This window comes from Moschus berezovskii, chromosome 15, assembly GCF_049115385.1.
Source record: "Moschus berezovskii isolate FMDL1 chromosome 15, NW_MosBer_1.0, whole genome shotgun sequence".
NCBI classification, from domain to species: Eukaryota; Metazoa; Chordata; class Mammalia; order Artiodactyla; family Moschidae; genus Moschus; species Moschus berezovskii.
Window position 1 is genome coordinate 75341302 of NC_142474.1, and position 16819 is coordinate 75358120.

Genomic DNA, 16819 nt, shown 5'->3' on the forward strand with positions numbered 1-16819 from the left:
TAAATGTTTAACTTCATAAGAAACTGTTTTTCCAAGTGGATTTACCATTTTATATTCTCTGCAGCAATGGATGAAATCTCCAGTTGCTCCTCACCCTCTCAACCACTGGTATCACATATCTTTTAAATCTGATCTGTTCTGAAGCGGGTATCTCTTTCTTTGTTTTGAAAGAAATCAGCAATGTTTGTTGAATGAGTGCAAAAAGCATCTTTACCCGTGTGTTCCTAAATGAGCAAGTTTCTATCTGTAAGACACCTTTCTTTCCTCCGCTGTCTGTGACACACATACTCACACACACACACCCCACACACACTCAGTCGGGGCCTTCTGTCATCCTGGGAAATAAAAGCATTTTTTCTCGTAGAACGGACTTGCTTTCTCCGGAGCACAACAACAGGATGCCGGGGCTTCAAGACTAGGGCGCTGCAAACTCTCGGGCGCAGCGAGCTTTCCCCAGAGAGCTCTCACTCCAAGCCTCTCAACAGCTCCCTTCTCCACTAATAAATAATAATTGTCTTTTCAAAAAGCTGGTGTGTGGCCAGCGCTGGAGAGCTCCAGCTCGAGAGGAACGCTGGGGGTTGCCTCTCCGCTCCCTCCCCACGGTTCCATTTTCCACCCCGTTTGGACCCAGAGACACCCCGGGCTCTGGCGCCCGCGGGAAGCCGGGCCCCCTGACCCCCGGCAGCGCGGGCGCCGCGCCACCGGGCACCGGGCATGCTCAGAGGGCGGCGGCGCAGGCGGCGGCTGCAGTGGGGCCCGGGCGCCGGGAGGTGCCGCTGCGCCCCTGCTTCCCGGCGCCTGACCCAGCGCGCAAAGTTGGGCTGGGAGCCGCCGGGGGAAGGAGGGACGGAGCGAGTGCGGCGGCGGGGAAGGGGGGCGGGAGGCGGCAGGGGAAGGAGCCGGGCGCGGGGGCGCCGGGCGTGTGTCACTCGCGCGCTCCCTCCGAGTCGGGAGGATGTGCTGAGCGCGGCGCCGGGAGGCGGCGGGGGCCCAGGAGCCGTTCCCGGTGGGGGCCGAGGAGCCGTTCCCGGCGGCGTCTGGCAGCGCGGGCTGCCGCTCGGCGGCTCTCCGCCCTCCTAGGCTCCACATCCCGCGTCCCGCCAGGGCATGGCCGGGCGCCTCGCCCCCGCGCGCCCCGGCTGCTGAGTGTCGCGGGAGGCGGTGCGGAGGCCGGGAGGCCGGCGCGGAGCGGAGGCGAGCGCCCCCGGAGCCGGGCAGGAGCCCGCGCCCCGCGCCCCGTCCCTGCCGCGCGCGCCCGGGTCGCCCGGAGCCCCGATGAGCCCTGATGGCCGGGGCTCAGCCTGGAGTGCACGCGCTGCAACTCAAGCCCGTGTGCGTGTCCGACAGCCTCAAGAAGGGCACCAAATTCGTCAAGTGGGAGGATGTAAGTGGGGGCGCGGGCGGGGGCGCGGGCGGGGGCGGCTCGCTGGGGCGAGTTACGCAACGGGCGGCCGGGCGGGCGCGGGGCCTCGGGGCGCGCGACGGCCGCGCTGGGCACCCGCTCCTGGGCCCTCGGTCGGCGGTGGGCATCCGGGCCGGGTCTGACCGGCGCCCCCTGAGGGTCTGGGGTCTTGGGGACAGTGCAGCAGAAGCGCAGGAGGGGCCGGCGTTGCCGGTGACTGGTCCTGAGAGTTTGGAAAGTGGGGAGGGTGAAGTTGTCACCCGCTGGAAATCGCTGGGGTGTGGACAGAAGCGCCCTTCTCCGCCGGCAGAAGCACACTGCCCCCCCACCCCGCCACCTCCTCCGACCGGCACCTCCTTTGGCCCCTTTGGAGAAGGAGCCGCCCCGGAGTCTGAACTGTTGAGTGGTGGCTCACCTCTTAGCGCTTTTCTGGGTGCCCACGCGGCAGAGGCAAAAGGACACGGCGGCCCAGCCGACAGGTGGCTGGTGATGCCAAACTTCAGCTCTAGGCTCCGCAGGGAAGGGCCCCAGAAGGGCCGGGAGGACGCACCGGGGGAGGGCACAGGGGGTCACTGAGGAGTCAGTGGGGGCGTGCTGGGCCTGCAGGCTAGGGAAAGAGTTTCTGAGAACTGAGCTGGCTGAGTCTTCAGTTCGAAATAGACATAGAACACGAGACATTCCTTCGATGTACCTTCATCTTTTGCCAGGACGGGCAAAAGCCCAGCCCCGGATCTCCAGTGACCCTGGACCCTAGGACTTAAAGTGAATCCCCCCATTGCTTTCAAATATTTAAATTAATAATTTTGTTGTATACGTGGGGATCTTCAGATGGAGGACAATAAGTTCTGAATTTATGTCTTGGGTGTCATTCAAGGTGTCAGTCCTTAGATCCTTGAGCCGCTGGATCTAAGGATAGTTAGGTCCAAATGACTAAGGCATCTCTTAAACAGGAGAAATTATAGGAGAATCTTTTCCTGTTGAAAAGATTTTCCACCTAGTAAATTATAGTCTGTTATTCTCCAGGGTATTTTTCTTTAATCTCCTTAAGACATTTTCCAGTGTCTGAGAACAATTTAAATATCCCAGGTAGAGAATCCAGTTCCTTAGCAGAGCGGGTCTGTGTCTGTATTTTATCCATCTGGAAGTGCCAACGGGACTTAGAGGCTGAGTCCACAGCTTTCCTGAAAGCTCATACCAATTATTAAATGCTGTAGGCAACCTTTTACTATGGACTTTACACCTTTCTCCTCTGTCCTAGTCCAAGGACTGGATGTTTTGTGTAAAAGGAATATAGTAGAATCTAAGCAATAAGTTCCGGAGAAGGCAATGGCAAGCCACTCCAGTACTCTTGCCTAGAAAATCCCATGGATGGAGGAGCCTGGTAGGTTGCAGTCCATGGGGTCGCTATGGGTCGGACATGACTGAGCGACTTCACTTTCACTTTTCACTTTCCACTTTCACACATTGGAGAAGAAAATGGCAACCCACTCCAGTGTTCTTGCCTGGAGAATCCCAGGGACAGGGAAGCCTGGTGGGCTTCCGTCTATGGGGTCACACAGAGTCGGACACGACTGAAGTGACTTAGCAGCAGCAGCAGCAGCAAACAATAAGTTCAGACACAGATGAAAGGCTTTATTTGCATCAAGGAGAAACAAAGACAATGCAGTTCAACAACAAAGAAAACAGTCTTGCCCTTCTCGAGATCCTTAGATAGAGAGCTGATGTGATGATGGGTTTACTGAGAAAAAGAATGAAGAGTAGAAGGAAAAGAGAGAGAGAGACTTTGCAGGGTAGAGAAGGATATTCCAGTATAAGCTCTGGATTTATTCACAGCCATGATTTTAAATTGCTTTTAAAATAATGATCCAGAATGTCTTGTTTGGAAGAAAACATGAGTGTCACCAGAAGTGACAGTCTACCCTAGAAACACATTTTGATACATCCAGGTAGATAATTTTTATTATGTGCATTTATGTCACATGTATTTCTTTCTTACCTACTAATGCCAGGCCCTGGACTAGAGCCTGGTGTGATACAGAAAACAGTAACCCTTCTTCTGTTATAGACCAGAAGGAGAAGGAGAAAAAATGTTTTCGAGAGGACCAGTGATGCAGAGAGTGTGAGGGATGCAGGGAGAGTGTTGGAGAGCCTGCTAGTTGAACACCGCCTGTAGAAGCTAAGAAGGGCTCCCTCTGAGCACTGAACAGTGAGTTTCTGGGACAGCCCTGTAGGAGGACTGTGGGGACTAACGAGAAGGCCAGTGGAATCTCAGATTTTTCAAAGGAGAGAACCCAGGCTGCACCCAGGGGTCAAGTTATCTAGAATGCAATGATGTCTAATCAAGTTATCTAGAATGCAATTCAAGTTCCTTGTTTGCTCTTCTTGGTCTCCATGGTGATCTGTGGAGTGAGAGAACCCTGACTTTCTTAGGATGGTTTTTTCCTTCCCTAGTTGTCACCCTTCTCCTCTTCCCAGTTCATATTTGTTCTTCTGGGATCAAACCAATTTTGATTATCTGGCTAATTATATTCTGTATTCATGAGACTGTGTGTTAAAGACAATGGAGAACTAGATTTTTTAGTCCATATGTACCTTCTGATTCTTTTACCAGTCAGCTATGTGACTTTAGCTTAATCACTTAACCTCTCTAAATCTTTGCTGTGTCTGGCACAGAGAGTGCTACATTTCCTACCTATTTCATCTGAAAGTTGGCAGTAGCTGATAGTGCACTTCTCACACTTGAGCATACTTGAGAAACATCTGAGGAGCTTTATAAGATTCAGACCACTGGGACCCACCCTCAATTTCTGATTCAGAAGGTCTGAAGTGAGGCTGGGAATCTGCATTTCTCATAGGATCTTGAGAATAGGATCATTTCTCACCAGATCGTGAGATCTGGTGCTACTTTTTTGGGGAACCACACTTTGAAACCACTGAGATAAGATTTGTGGAAAAAAAAATAAAGCTTGGAAAGTATGGTAGAGAGCATAATCTTGTTGGCTTGCATATATTTCCACTGGTTTGTTGATTTCATTTTATCTCTGTGTTTGTATTTTGAGAATTCTTCCAACTGTTACCTTTCTGCCTACCTAAGAGGTAGAACAATCTCAATAGCATAATCATGGATAATCTTTTTAGATCTTCTGGGATATTTTAGGAACGGTCTCTGATGCCCAGGTTGACTTAACTCACATTCATGCATTTCTTTTGAATTTCTTATAGTCAATGAAACATTTTCAGCATTTTCACCTGCTTCTAGTGGCAGTGTTAGAAAAGGAAAGGAAGCAGAGAAGCGTTTTGAGAGGCTGTCTAGTCTGACTTCCTGCCTTTGAGCAGGGGAGGCTACTGTGTTTTTCCTTTTGGCTCTGACTTTGGGAAATACCTGCTGCCCCCTTGCCCCAAAGGTGTGCCCCATCTGCTAATGAGGAAAAGTAAATGCTGGAAATAACTTAAAATACCTCAAATATCTGACCTCACTTAAAAATTGTAAACCCTTTTCTCTGATCTTCAAGAGTAAGGATGGGCAACTCAGAACAGATTTTCAATAACCCATTAGAAGGTTTAATGGTACATTTGAAAATGAGGCATTTGGGGCTATTTACAATTGTGAAGAGATTCTCCTTTGTTCCTTGAGTGGCTAAAGCACTGTAGTCACCAGTCCTACTGTCCTGATTCCCATATAGAAAGAAGTTGTCACCCAGAGGGTGCAGTGCCCTGCATAGTCTGTTGGCTACCTACCAATGTCATGGTGAGGCTGTGGACACTCTGAGAGTGGTAGTCAAAAGCTTTGACAGTGGCGCTAACCAATCACAGCAGACAGAAAGTGGGGGTGGAGCTGGAGCGGGGTCCTGGAGATATCCTGTTCCATTAGGGCCAGGTGTTAACCTTTCTTTTGCCCAGTCCTGGGAAGGCCTGGGGGTCCCGGTGTCTCCAGGGGCAAATGGAAATATTTCCATTTTTGAACAACTGTTCTTGTTCAGTCTCTAAGTGTTCGACTCTGCGACCACATGCTGCAGCACACCAGGCTTCCCTGTCCATCATCAACTCCCAGAGCTTGCTCAAACTCATGTGCATTGAGTCGGTGATACCATCCAGCCATCTCATCCTCTGTCATCCCCTTCTCCTCCTGCCTTCAATCAGGGTCTTTTCTAATGAGTTGGCTCTTCACTTCAGGTGGCCAAAGATTTGGAGTTTCAGCTTCAGCATCAGTCCTTCTAATGAATTGGTTCAGTTCAGTTCAGTCACTCAGTCATGTCTGACTCTTTGTGAGCCCATGGACTGCAGCACTCCAGGCCTCCCTGTCCATCACCAACTCCCAGAGCTTACTCAACCTCATATGCATTGAGCCAGTGATGCCATCCAACCATCTCATCCTCTGTTGTCCCCTTCTCCTCCTGCCTTCAATCTTTCTCAGCATCAGGGTCTTTTCCAATGAGTCAGTCCTTTGCATCAGGTGGCCAAAGTATTGGAGTTTCAGCTTCAGCATGAAACTCATGTCTATTGAGTTGGTGATACCATCCAGCCATCTCATCCTCTGTCATCCCCTTCTCCTCCTGCCTTCAATCAGGGTCTTTTCTAATGAGTTGGTGCTTCACTTCAGGTGGCCAAAGTGTTGGAGTTTCCGCTTCAGCATCAGTCCTTCCGATGAATATTCAGGACTGATTTCCTTTAAGATGGACTGGTTGGATCTCCTTGCAGTCCAAGGGACTCTCAAGAGTCTTCTCCAACACCACAGTTCAAAAGCATCAATTCTTCGGCACTCAGCTCTCTTTATAGTCCAACTCTCACATCCATACATTACCACTGGAAAAACCATAGCTTTGAATATATGGACCTTTGTCAGCAAAGTGATGTTACTGTCTAGGTTTGTCATAACTTTTCTTCCAAGAGCAAACGTCTTAATTTCATGGCTGCAGTCACCATCTGCAGTAATTTTGGAGCCCAAGAAAATAAAGTCTTTCACTGTTTCCATTTTTTCCCTATTTGCCATGAAATGGTGGGACCAGATGCCATTATCTTAGTTTTTTGAATGCTGAATTTTAGGCCAGCTTTTTTCACTCTCCTCTTTCACTTTCATCAAGAGGCTCTTCAGTGCCTCTTCACTTTCTGCCATTAGGGTGGTATCATCTGCATATCTGAGGTTCTTGATTTTTCTCCTGGCAATCTTTATTCCAACTTGTGATTCATCCAGCCTGGCACTTCACACTATATACTCTGCATATCAGGTGAATAATCAGGGTGACAGTATACGATCTGGACGTACTCCTTTCCCAACTTTGAACCAGTTTGTTGTTCCATGTCTGGTTCTAACTGTTGCTTCTTGACCTGCATGCAGGTTTCTCAGGAGGCAGGGAAGTTGATCTGGTATTCCCATATCTTAAAGGATTTTCCTCAGTTTTTTGTGATCTACACTGTCAAAGGCTTTAGCATAGTCAGTGAAGCAGAAGTAGATATTTTTCTGGAATTCTCTTGTTTATTTATAATCCAATGGATGTTGGTAATTTGATCCCTGGTTCTTCTGCCTTTTAAAAATCCAGCTTGTACATCTGGAAGTTCTCAGCTCATATACTGTTGAAGCCTAACTTGAAGGATTTTGAGCATTACTTTGCTAACATGCGAAATGAGTGCAGTTGTGCAGTAGTTTGAACATTCTTTGGCATTACTCTTCTTTGAGATTGGAATGAAAACTGACCCGTTCCAGCCCTGAGACCACTGCTGAGTTTTCCAAATTTGCTGGCATATTGACTGCAGCACTTTAACAGCATCATCTTTTAGGATTTTAGATAGCTCAGCTGAACAACGAATAATGGTGTATAGGTATATATAGTTGAACATCAAGGCCAAACCTTGCTGTCCAGAGCTTAGCTAGTAAATAAGGAACTAACCTACGGTGGCGACTTGTTTCATCAACGTTTTGAAAGGATGTACCTTGCTTTTATTTTGCGTTTGTATCTGATCAGACTCTGGTGGTAGGAGGTGTGTGTACAGGACTGGGCATTTGGGAGAGGTCTGTGAGAGATGTGTCACTTTCCCCATCACAGCTAGGGAATTTGGGAGATTATGAGCTTGACCCATCTCATTTCTCCACGTTGGACAGGATGTGGAGGGAAAGACAAAGGTTTCCCAGTCCTGGATTTGCTCCAAATTCATCGTTTTCAAGTGCACAGTTACGCTTTCTGATAGGTCATTGAAAATCTCTTTTCTCAGTTTGCCCGTTCTTCCTCTTAAAGATCTGTGTCTTCGTTCTACAAACTTTGGAGCATGGAGGGCTGCTCATTTGATTGTTTCCTTTTCTCTATTCTCACCCTCGAAATTCAGAGCTCAGCTGTGGATGAATAGCTTAACGCACTGCAACCTCATTTTCCCCATGTGTAATGTGAGGTTTATAGTGTCTCCTGCTGCACAGAGTAACTGGTACCATTAAAAGAGCAAAGGCACATGCCCTGCTGTGTGTGGTGCCTGACACACAACACTCAACAAAGTATGTTTTAATTTTTATTTTATTTTTTATTCATTTTCATTGGAATATAGTTGCTTTACAATTTTGTGTTTTCACTGATGTACGGCAGAGTGAATCAGCTTTATGTTCCATATGTTGTTGTTCAGTCACCCAGTCGTGTCCAACTCTTTGTGACCCCATGTGCTGCAGCACATCAGGCCTCCCTGTCCCTCACCATCTCTTGGAGTTTGCCCAAGTTCACAGTCGTTGCATTGGTGACACCGTCCAGCCATCTTGTCCTCTGAAACCCTCTTCTTCTGCCCTCGATCTTTCCCAGCATCAGGGACTTTTCCAATGATTACCCCTCCTTTTTTGATTTCCTTCACATTTAGGTCACCACAAAGCTTCGAGTACAATTCCCTGTGCTATATAGTAGGTTCTTAAACTATCTTTTTAAAGTGAAGTATACATTCTAAGTCACTTCAGTTGTGTCCAACTTTGTGACCCTGTGGATTGTAGCCCTCCAGGCTTCTCTGTCCATGGAATTCTCCAGGCAAGAATGCTGGAATGGGCTGCCATGTCCTTCTTCAGGGATCTTCCCAACCCAGGGGTCAAACCCACATCTCTGGTGTCTGCTGCATTGGCAGGCAAGTTCTTTACTACTAGCGCCACCTGGGAAAAGTGATGGTCTCCCCATAATTAGAGGGCCATGAACTTTATCAAGGTGGTCAGTATGTGTTGGATGATAGTTTTATTCTCCAAGTGGGAGGAGCTAGACCTTCCTTCCATTCCCTTTAATGTATATTTTGATTCTCATGCTTTATAATTTGAAAAGGAAAAAAAAAATCAATTTTTTACCCCTTTAGAAAATGTAAGTATTTCAGAGAAAGTCTATATAAAAATCAGCACTCTTTCTCTTTAAAGCAAGTCAGTTTCCAAAGTGTTCTAAATTTTTATTTCTACTTAAAAACCTTAATATATACCCCCCTGCCACACCCACACACACAATAAGTACACAGGTTTGATGCCCAGAAGGAGGAGGAAACAGTTAACAAAATTCTTGTGATTTATCAAGAAAAAAGTTATATGCTGATCAGTTCAGTTCAGTTCAGTCGCTTAGTCGTGTCCAACCCTTTGCGACCCTGTGAATCACAGCACGCCAGGCCTCCCTGTCCATCACCAACTCCCGGAGTTCACTCAAACTCATGTCCATCGAGCCGGTGATGCCATCCAGCCATCTCATTCTCTGTCGTCCCCTTCTCCTCCCGCCCCCAATCCTTCCCAGCATCAGAGTCTTTTCCAGTGAGTCAACTCGTCGCATGAGGTGGCCAAAGTATTGGAGTTTCAGCTTTAACATCAGTCCTTCCAATGAACACCCAGGATTGATCTCCTTTAGAATGGACTGGTTGGACCTCCTTGCAGTCCAAGGGACTCTCAAGAGTCTTCTCCAGCACCACAGTTCAAAAGCATCAGTTCTTCGGTGATCAGCTTTCTTCACAGTCCAACTCTCACATCCATACATGACCACGGGAAAAACCATAGCCTTGACTAGATGGACCATTGTTGGCAAAGTAATGTCTCTGCTTTTTAATATGCTATCTAGGTTGGTCATAACTTTCCTTCCAAGGAGTAAGCGCCTTTTAATTTCATGGCTGCAATCAGCATCCGCAGTGATTTTGGAGCCCCGAAAATAAAGTCTGACACTGTTTCCACTGTTTCCTCATATATTTCCCATGAAGTGATGGGACCAGATGCCATGATCTTTGTTTTCTGAATGTTGAGCTTCAAGCCAACCTTTTCACTCTCCTCTTTCACTTTCATCAAGAGGCTTTTGAGTTCCTCTTCACTTTCTGCCATAAGGGTGGTGTCATCTGTGTATACTGATGCTGCTGCTGCTAAGTCACTTCAGTCGTGTCCGACTCTGTGTGACCCCATAGACGGAAGCCCACCAGGCTCCCCCATCCCTGGGATTCTCCAGGCAAGAACACTGGAGTGGGTTGCCATTTCCTTCTCCAATGTGTGAAAGTGAAAAGTGAAAGTGAAGTCGCTCAGTCGTGTCCGACCCTTAGCGACCCCATGGACTGCAGCCTACCAGGCTCCTCCATCCATGGGATTTTCTAGGCAAGAGTACTGGAGTGGCTTGCCATTGCCTTCTCCGGTGTATACTGATAGATGCATGTAAATCTCACACTGCACATTGTATCTCGCAATGTAATCTGACCTTCGGAAGTCATAGTTGCTGGACTGGTACGTTGTTTGGGGAAAAGGCTGAGGGACTGAAACAAGTAACGCCCTCTCCTCTCCGCACGGCTCTGCCCTCTGCACCAGAAATCCCACAGCCTAAACAGGTAATAGTAATAAAACCCGTAGTAATATATTGCGCATTTCCCAGCATCCTACACAAAAGCTCAGTAGGAACTTTCGGATTATGTAGAATCTGCAGTTTGCAGTTTCCAAAGTGGTGACCAGATGACGCTGACGATATTAATGAGGAAGGAGACGGGAAGGCTTCTGAGGTGGGCAGGCAGCAGCATTTACTTTGAGCAAGCTGTGTGAGAGAGAGGGAGAAGCAGTGCTGGTCGGTAGATGGCGGATCCAAAGGGGGCCCCCGGGGGGCTGGCAGGTGCCCTCTCAGGGAAAGTCGATTAGTCGTGTCCACCTCTTTGCGACCCCATGGAAAGTCCATGGAACTCTCCAGGCCAGAACACTGGAGTGGACAGCCTTTCCCTTCTCCAGGGGATCTTCCCAACCCAGGGGTCAAGTCCAGGTCTCCCACATTGTGGGCAGATCCTTTACCAGCTGAACCACAAGGGAAGCCCTCTAAACTGTCACTGAAATATGCCCTGATATGTCCGCTTTTCATTTCCAAAGAGCTTTTGTGAATTTCTCATTGACAGTGATTACTGCAGCCTTAAGTGTAAGAATATCACTTTTCCAAAGTGAGCCAATAAATCTATTTTAAACTGTTGATCAGAGTTTAACGTTCATGAAGTAAAACTTGCAAATCTTGTGTCCAGCTGGATCAGTTTTCACCAAATGAATGCTGTGATCAGCACCAGATCGAGATAAGCTGCTTTGCCAGCCCTCCCCTGAGAGCTCCCGAGCACTCCCTTCCAGTCCCCCTATGCCCGCTCTTCTGACTTATAGCTCTGTAGGTTGGTGTTGCCTCTCTTTGATCTAAGAAAGCTACTTTCTTTTTATTTTCAATGAAAACAAAAACTAAAGCACTTTTATTATTGCTTTAGGACCTTCTTCAGCAATAACAAAAATGACTTATCCTGGGTTTAGATGGAGCTTGATTAGGTCCTTATCTGTCCTAAAGCCTGGGAAGTGAAGCAGGTACCTGCCCCCAAGGAGAAAACAGTTAAACAAAACTCTGGTAATTGAGCAAGGAAATATAATGCCTACAGGCTTTTATTGGCATAGCAAAGCAGAGTAGTAGAGTGCTGTTTCTGGAATGTGTTTTTCTCTAGTAGTTTTTCTCTTATCTTCCCTGACCCAATATTCCCATCTGTAGTACATTAGGATAATTTACTCTGGCTATTAGCATATCTCCAATCCTTCCCAGGAAAATTTTATCCTATCAGTAAATACCTTCAAATGATGTTTACCTGCCATGACTGTTTAAATGGGCCAGCAACAGTTTGCTTTTTTTTATGTCAAGCTTTGTTACCTATGGTTACGTGTTTCTTATCGGGATCATTTCATTTTATCATGAACAAGGAGTGCCGATAGAAAATGGAATGGGGTTGATTGTGAATTGTTAACTAGCACTCTGGGTCTCCACCTAAATGACAAATCTTTTGTAACTGAAGACCTTAGTTTTCCTGTTACTGGAGCTAATAGAAGGTCTATTCAGCCTTTCTGGATCCTGTCATAAATTCCATCTACTCAGAGAGATTCCATAATGCTCCCCTTTCCCCATCTATTCCTTATCAGATCCCACAGTCAGAGCCAGTGCCCCTATATTGCAGTAAGGAAAGGAACTAGGACATGTTTCTGAGATTTACACATGAGACCCTAAGGATGCCATCAATTTCTGTAATAAAAAAAAAAAGTAAATGAAATAGAATATAAAGAAAGCTAGATTCTTGGAGAATTCTTCAGGTTCCCCTCTGACCACTTTGTGCTCTGAGATTTGATTTTATTATTTTCTTCGCATGTTATTTTCAATTTGGGGAAATTTTTATTTATTTATTTTTCTGAAAAAATGCTTAGGTATATGCTGAAATATAATTGATGTTGACTAAATCTATATAGAAAGTGCTTCACTGACTTTTCCAAAGAATCCCCGATTTTACGATTCATACAAATGAGGCTGAGATCCTTGCAAACTCATCCCTCTTTGCTACTGTCTTCATAAACAGCTGCAATATTTTTAGGATGTATACACAAAGTCCATTTTGTTATACAACATAATGACTTGGAAATGTAGGAAAACTTCATTGCTGCTTTGAAATGGCACAAAGACAGTCTAGTCTTCAAATGTTCTACATTAGTCGGTATAAAACATGCTTATGGAAAGCTATTCAAGAATGGTGTTTTAAAGCAAAGGTCATTTTTTTCATTACCTAATAAGTGACACTTTTGTATCTAACAAGACTCGTTACATGTGCTTTTCCATCTTTTTCTCTTCCCAACATACTTGCAAATGTTGTCTTTTGTTGGATTCCCCTAAGACTGATTCCACGGTTTCCTATAAGAAATTTTTGATCTTGGAAGATGGAAGATAGGGGGGCATGAGGGAAGTGTGGAAGTTGCCCCGTGACCCCAGGCAAGAGGCAGAATGACTTGGAATTCAAGGTGGTGTCAACTGAGAGGTCAGATGTAAGCTGCCGGGACAGAAAGGTGCATCCAGAGAGGTGGTGATACCTTAACCGGACCAGGGCTTCTGTGTTATTCATCTTCTTTCCCGAGGACAGAGCAGAGGCTTGGCACTGACTTGGTGCTCAGGGAACGTTTGTAGAATAAAGGAATCATCTAGGGTGTGTCTCTCTCACAGGGCTCATGGGAAGGGAGGCAGGCTGTCTTAGGGAGACGTGGAGGGCAGTCACGCTCCCAGGACCCCTTCATGCCATGTCGCATGTGGTGCTGGGTCCATCCTTCCATTCTCTCTGAAATCTCCTGGAGTCCGAGGGACTCTGCAGCCTTCTTAACTTTGGTTTCCCCATGTGAGTTCCAGAAGCAAAACGCTTATTCTCAGCATATAGATAGTTGTCACAGGCACACATTTCCTGTGAGGGCTAAATACAGCTTAAGGTTGAGCGTGCACTCAATTGTCATTCAATATTGGTTGAAAATTACAATGCTTAGTGTATTTACATTTCTTATTCTGGATGTTACCAGTGGCTTCTGTTTTCTGAAGAAGATATGTATTTACCCAGATTTTGCAAGGAAAATTGCCCTTAAAGAAACTCAGAAGTGTTGGGAGTGATGAACAAAAGACTGACGGTTGTGAAAACATCCTCTCTATCAGGATAATGATTCACAAGGAGAAAAACGAATATGTGAGTTTTATTGCCAAAATGAGAAAAATATCAAGGAAGAGACATATAGTTTTTAAATATTATTTATACTAAAAATTCCACCTACACTGTTTCTTCTGTATAGAGGGAATGGAAGTTACCAGGACAATATTATTGATAAATGCCCTTCCCCACTTCTCGTTCAAGGTACTTGGATCACCTCCGTGGTCCTACCTTCTCTTCTGTTCCTGGGGAAGCAGCATACCTGCTCTGTGTCCAGGGGCCCAAGCCTGCTGGATTCTCTGGATCCTGCATTCATAATTATCTTCCCCTTTGACAGTGTCTGTGAAAGATTCTTGTCTGCTGACGCTCTTCTAAGAACATGGCAATATGCCTTGTAGTCCCACAGATGCCAGCGTGGACTCCAGCACAGAGTCCTCCGCCCACCTTCCTCTGCAGGGAGATGCCGCTCCCCCCCACCCTCTCCTCTTCTCCCACCTGCCCTCCAGAGCCTTGTTCTACCTCTGCCACTGCTTTGAAGTTCCTTTTGCCAATGCTATTGGCAGCTGATATTTTTGAGAATCGACCTTGCTTCTTTTTCTGCAGTTTCCTTCCATCCACCCTTTTGTTCAGAGTTCCTACTTTCAGTGTGTATTGATACCTCTTATAAGCTGGACATTTTGCTAGTGTTGTGGATTGATGATGATAAATGATTTGGTTCCCACCTTCATGGAGTTGATATTCTGCTAGGGGAGATAGATGCTCAGCAAATAGAGGTAAGGGATGTCACTCTAATTGTGCTAAGTACTACAGAAAAAAAGTGCCAAAATACGAATGAGCATAAGAAGCTTGGAAGAAGTCCCTAGAGAAATTCTGTGTGGGGGAAGACCTGAGTTATAAGTAGTTCTTCAGCTAATAAGAGGATGGGAAGTATGTGAGGTCGAAGGAACAGCACTGGTGAGCATCCCAAGGAGGGAAGGCACAGGGGACTTTGAAGGACAGAGAAGAATAAGCAATTGGGGAGTTCAGTGGCTCAGATAATGAGGAGAGAGGGCAACAGGTTGCATATATGCTGCTTAGGCCATTGCAGGATTTTATCATGAAGGCAATGTGACGCCACCAAGTTATGTTTCTCAATCTCAGCACTATTTACATTTGAGGCCAGATGATTATTTAAGAGGTTGGCCTGTGCCCTGTAGGATGTTTAGCGGCATCCCTGGCATCTGTCTACTAGACGCCAGTAAAAAACTGCCAGTGTAACAACCAGGATTGTTTCTGGGCATGGCCAGCATTTCCCTGGAGAGCAAAACTGCCCCGGTTCAGAATCCTTGATTAAAATGTAAACCACTAGTTTAAATCTTAACTGATTAAGTGTTAAGCCAGGACGTTCCTGATACTTCGGTGGTTAAAACTCTGTGCTGCCTTGCAGGACCAGGTTTGATGCCCGGTTGGGGAACCAAGATTCCACATGCTGCATGGCACGGGCAAGAGGGGGAGAGACAGAGAGAGAAAGGGAAAGAGGATATTATCAGACACAAAAAGTATTGGGCCACCGTATGTGTATGTATGCACACGGCTAGTAGGCATGCGGAAAGATGTTCATATTTGTCATTAGTCATCAGAGAAATGCATTCATATGATAAGACCACAGTGAGATGCCACCTTACAGCCCCCAGACCTGTATCTATAGCTTCCTGAAATGATTGGTTTACTCATCTGATGCCCCCACTAAACAATGAGCACTTTGGGTGATGGGGGATCTCAATGTTCATTTGAATCCCTGGCACAGACCTGCAGTACCTTGTATGGTGTTTGAAGGAGCATGCTTTCCACTGTTTGTTGTATTTTGTTAGAAGAGATTTTTATACTTGTCAGTAAACAGCAGTTATTTTAATGGCGTTTCTCTCCACTGTTTGCCTGCTCCATCCTGGACTTTCTTCCGTCCTCCACTTTCCTGTTCGCCGGGAAATTTCAGACTGGACAGACCCAGGGGAAGAGCTTCGCATGCATGCTGTTTCACCCAGAAGGTTTACTTCACTGATCCTAGTCTTATACTCAGACATCTAAGACCACCTTTGTTGTGTGTGTGTGTGTGTGTGTGCGCGCGCGTGTCTCTGTGTGCATGTCTGTGTGCGTGTCTGTGTGCGGTCTGTGTGCGTGTGTGTGTCTGTGTATGCATGTCAGTGTGCGCGTGTCTGTGTGTGTGTGTGTGTCTGTGTGCATGTGTCTGTGTGTGTCTGTGCGTATCTGTGTCTGTGTGTGCATGTCTGTGTGCGTGCGTGTCTGTGTCGGAGTGTCTTGTGTGTGCGTGTGTTTCTGTGTGCACGTGTCTGTGTGCGTGTGTGTGTGTGTGCGTGTCTCTGTGTGCGTCTGTGTGTGCGTGTGTCTGTGTGCGTGCACGTGCATATGCGTGTCTGTGTGCATGACGGTGCACGTGCGCGTGTCTGTGTGCATGTGTCTGTGCGTGTCTCTGTGCACATCTGTGTGTGTGTGTGTGCGTGTTTGTGTGTGCACGTGCACGTGTTTGTGTAAGTGTGTGTGTGTGCCTGTGTGTGTGTCTCTGTGTGTGTGCATGTGTATCCCATAGTCAGGGCTCTGTTGCTGACATTTGTTGGGCATCACCTCTGATTTTCTGTGACCCTAGGAATTCTTTTTCCCTCGCAGGACTCTCCCCGATCTTATATGTATTTTCCATCTTTGGCTCTGCTGCTTGTCTGAAGCACGTCTTGGGTAATCCCTGTAGAGCACTGGTTCTTTTCCTTGTTGCCTCTGGCACACTGATTAGTTGAGAAGCACACATCTCTTGCTGCCGGTGTGCTCTTGTTCTCTAGCACGAGGACGTGGACGCACCGTGGAGTCAGGACCGTGGTCATCCTTGGTCGGTGGGTGGGCCTTCTGACAGTGTGCGCTGTGGGGCTGTGGACTGGCCCTCGACAACAGCCGAAATGGCTTGCAGCCTTCGGGTTACAGCTTATATCAGTTTTCTGAGGTGTCCGTAAAGTAGCGTGGACTGAGAGGCTTCAGCTGCAGAAATGCATTTTCTCTTTGTTTTGAAGGCTGCACATCTGAGATAAGGTGTTGACAGAGTTGGCTCCTCCTGAGGACCCTGAGGGAAGGACTTGTTGCCTCTCTTCTCAGCTTCTAGGTGGCTGACTTCTCCCTGAGTTTCATGTCATTTTCCTTCTGTATGCGTCTGTGTCCAAATTTCTTCTTTTTATAAAGACGCCAATCCTATTGAATTAGGGCCCGCCTTTAATAAATTCTTTGATTGTCTCTAGATAAGGTTGTACTCTGAAGCACTGCATAGCACTTGAACATAGGAATTTGGAGAGGGACAATTCAGTTCATTATGCACCTGGCCTGGTAAAGGAGAGCTCAGTGTATTGGCTCTATTCAGATACTTGAAGAATTGACTCTTGGAGAAGCAACTAGATTTTGGACTACTTAGATGTTAAAAGTAAATGGTAGCTGCATATATAGAAAAAAGTACTGAAACTTTCTAGCTAGAATTAT

At 46.7% G+C, this 16819-nt stretch overlaps 1 protein-coding gene across 3 annotated transcripts in view; it reads left to right on the forward strand.

The window, feature by feature from the left end:
• Positions 1-847: 847 nt before the first annotated feature.
• The window catches only part of PLCB1 (phospholipase C beta 1), an 861253-nt gene continuing 845281 nt past the window's right edge, over positions 848-16819 (forward strand). For all 3 annotated transcript variants that reach the window (XM_055426796.2, XM_055426800.2, XM_088844294.1), the window contains exon 1: positions 848-1384. In XM_055426796.2, the coding sequence (XP_055282771.1) occupies positions 1286-1384 (99 nt within the window). In that variant the 5' untranslated portion in view covers positions 848-1285. The remainder of the gene's footprint in view (positions 1385-16819) is intronic.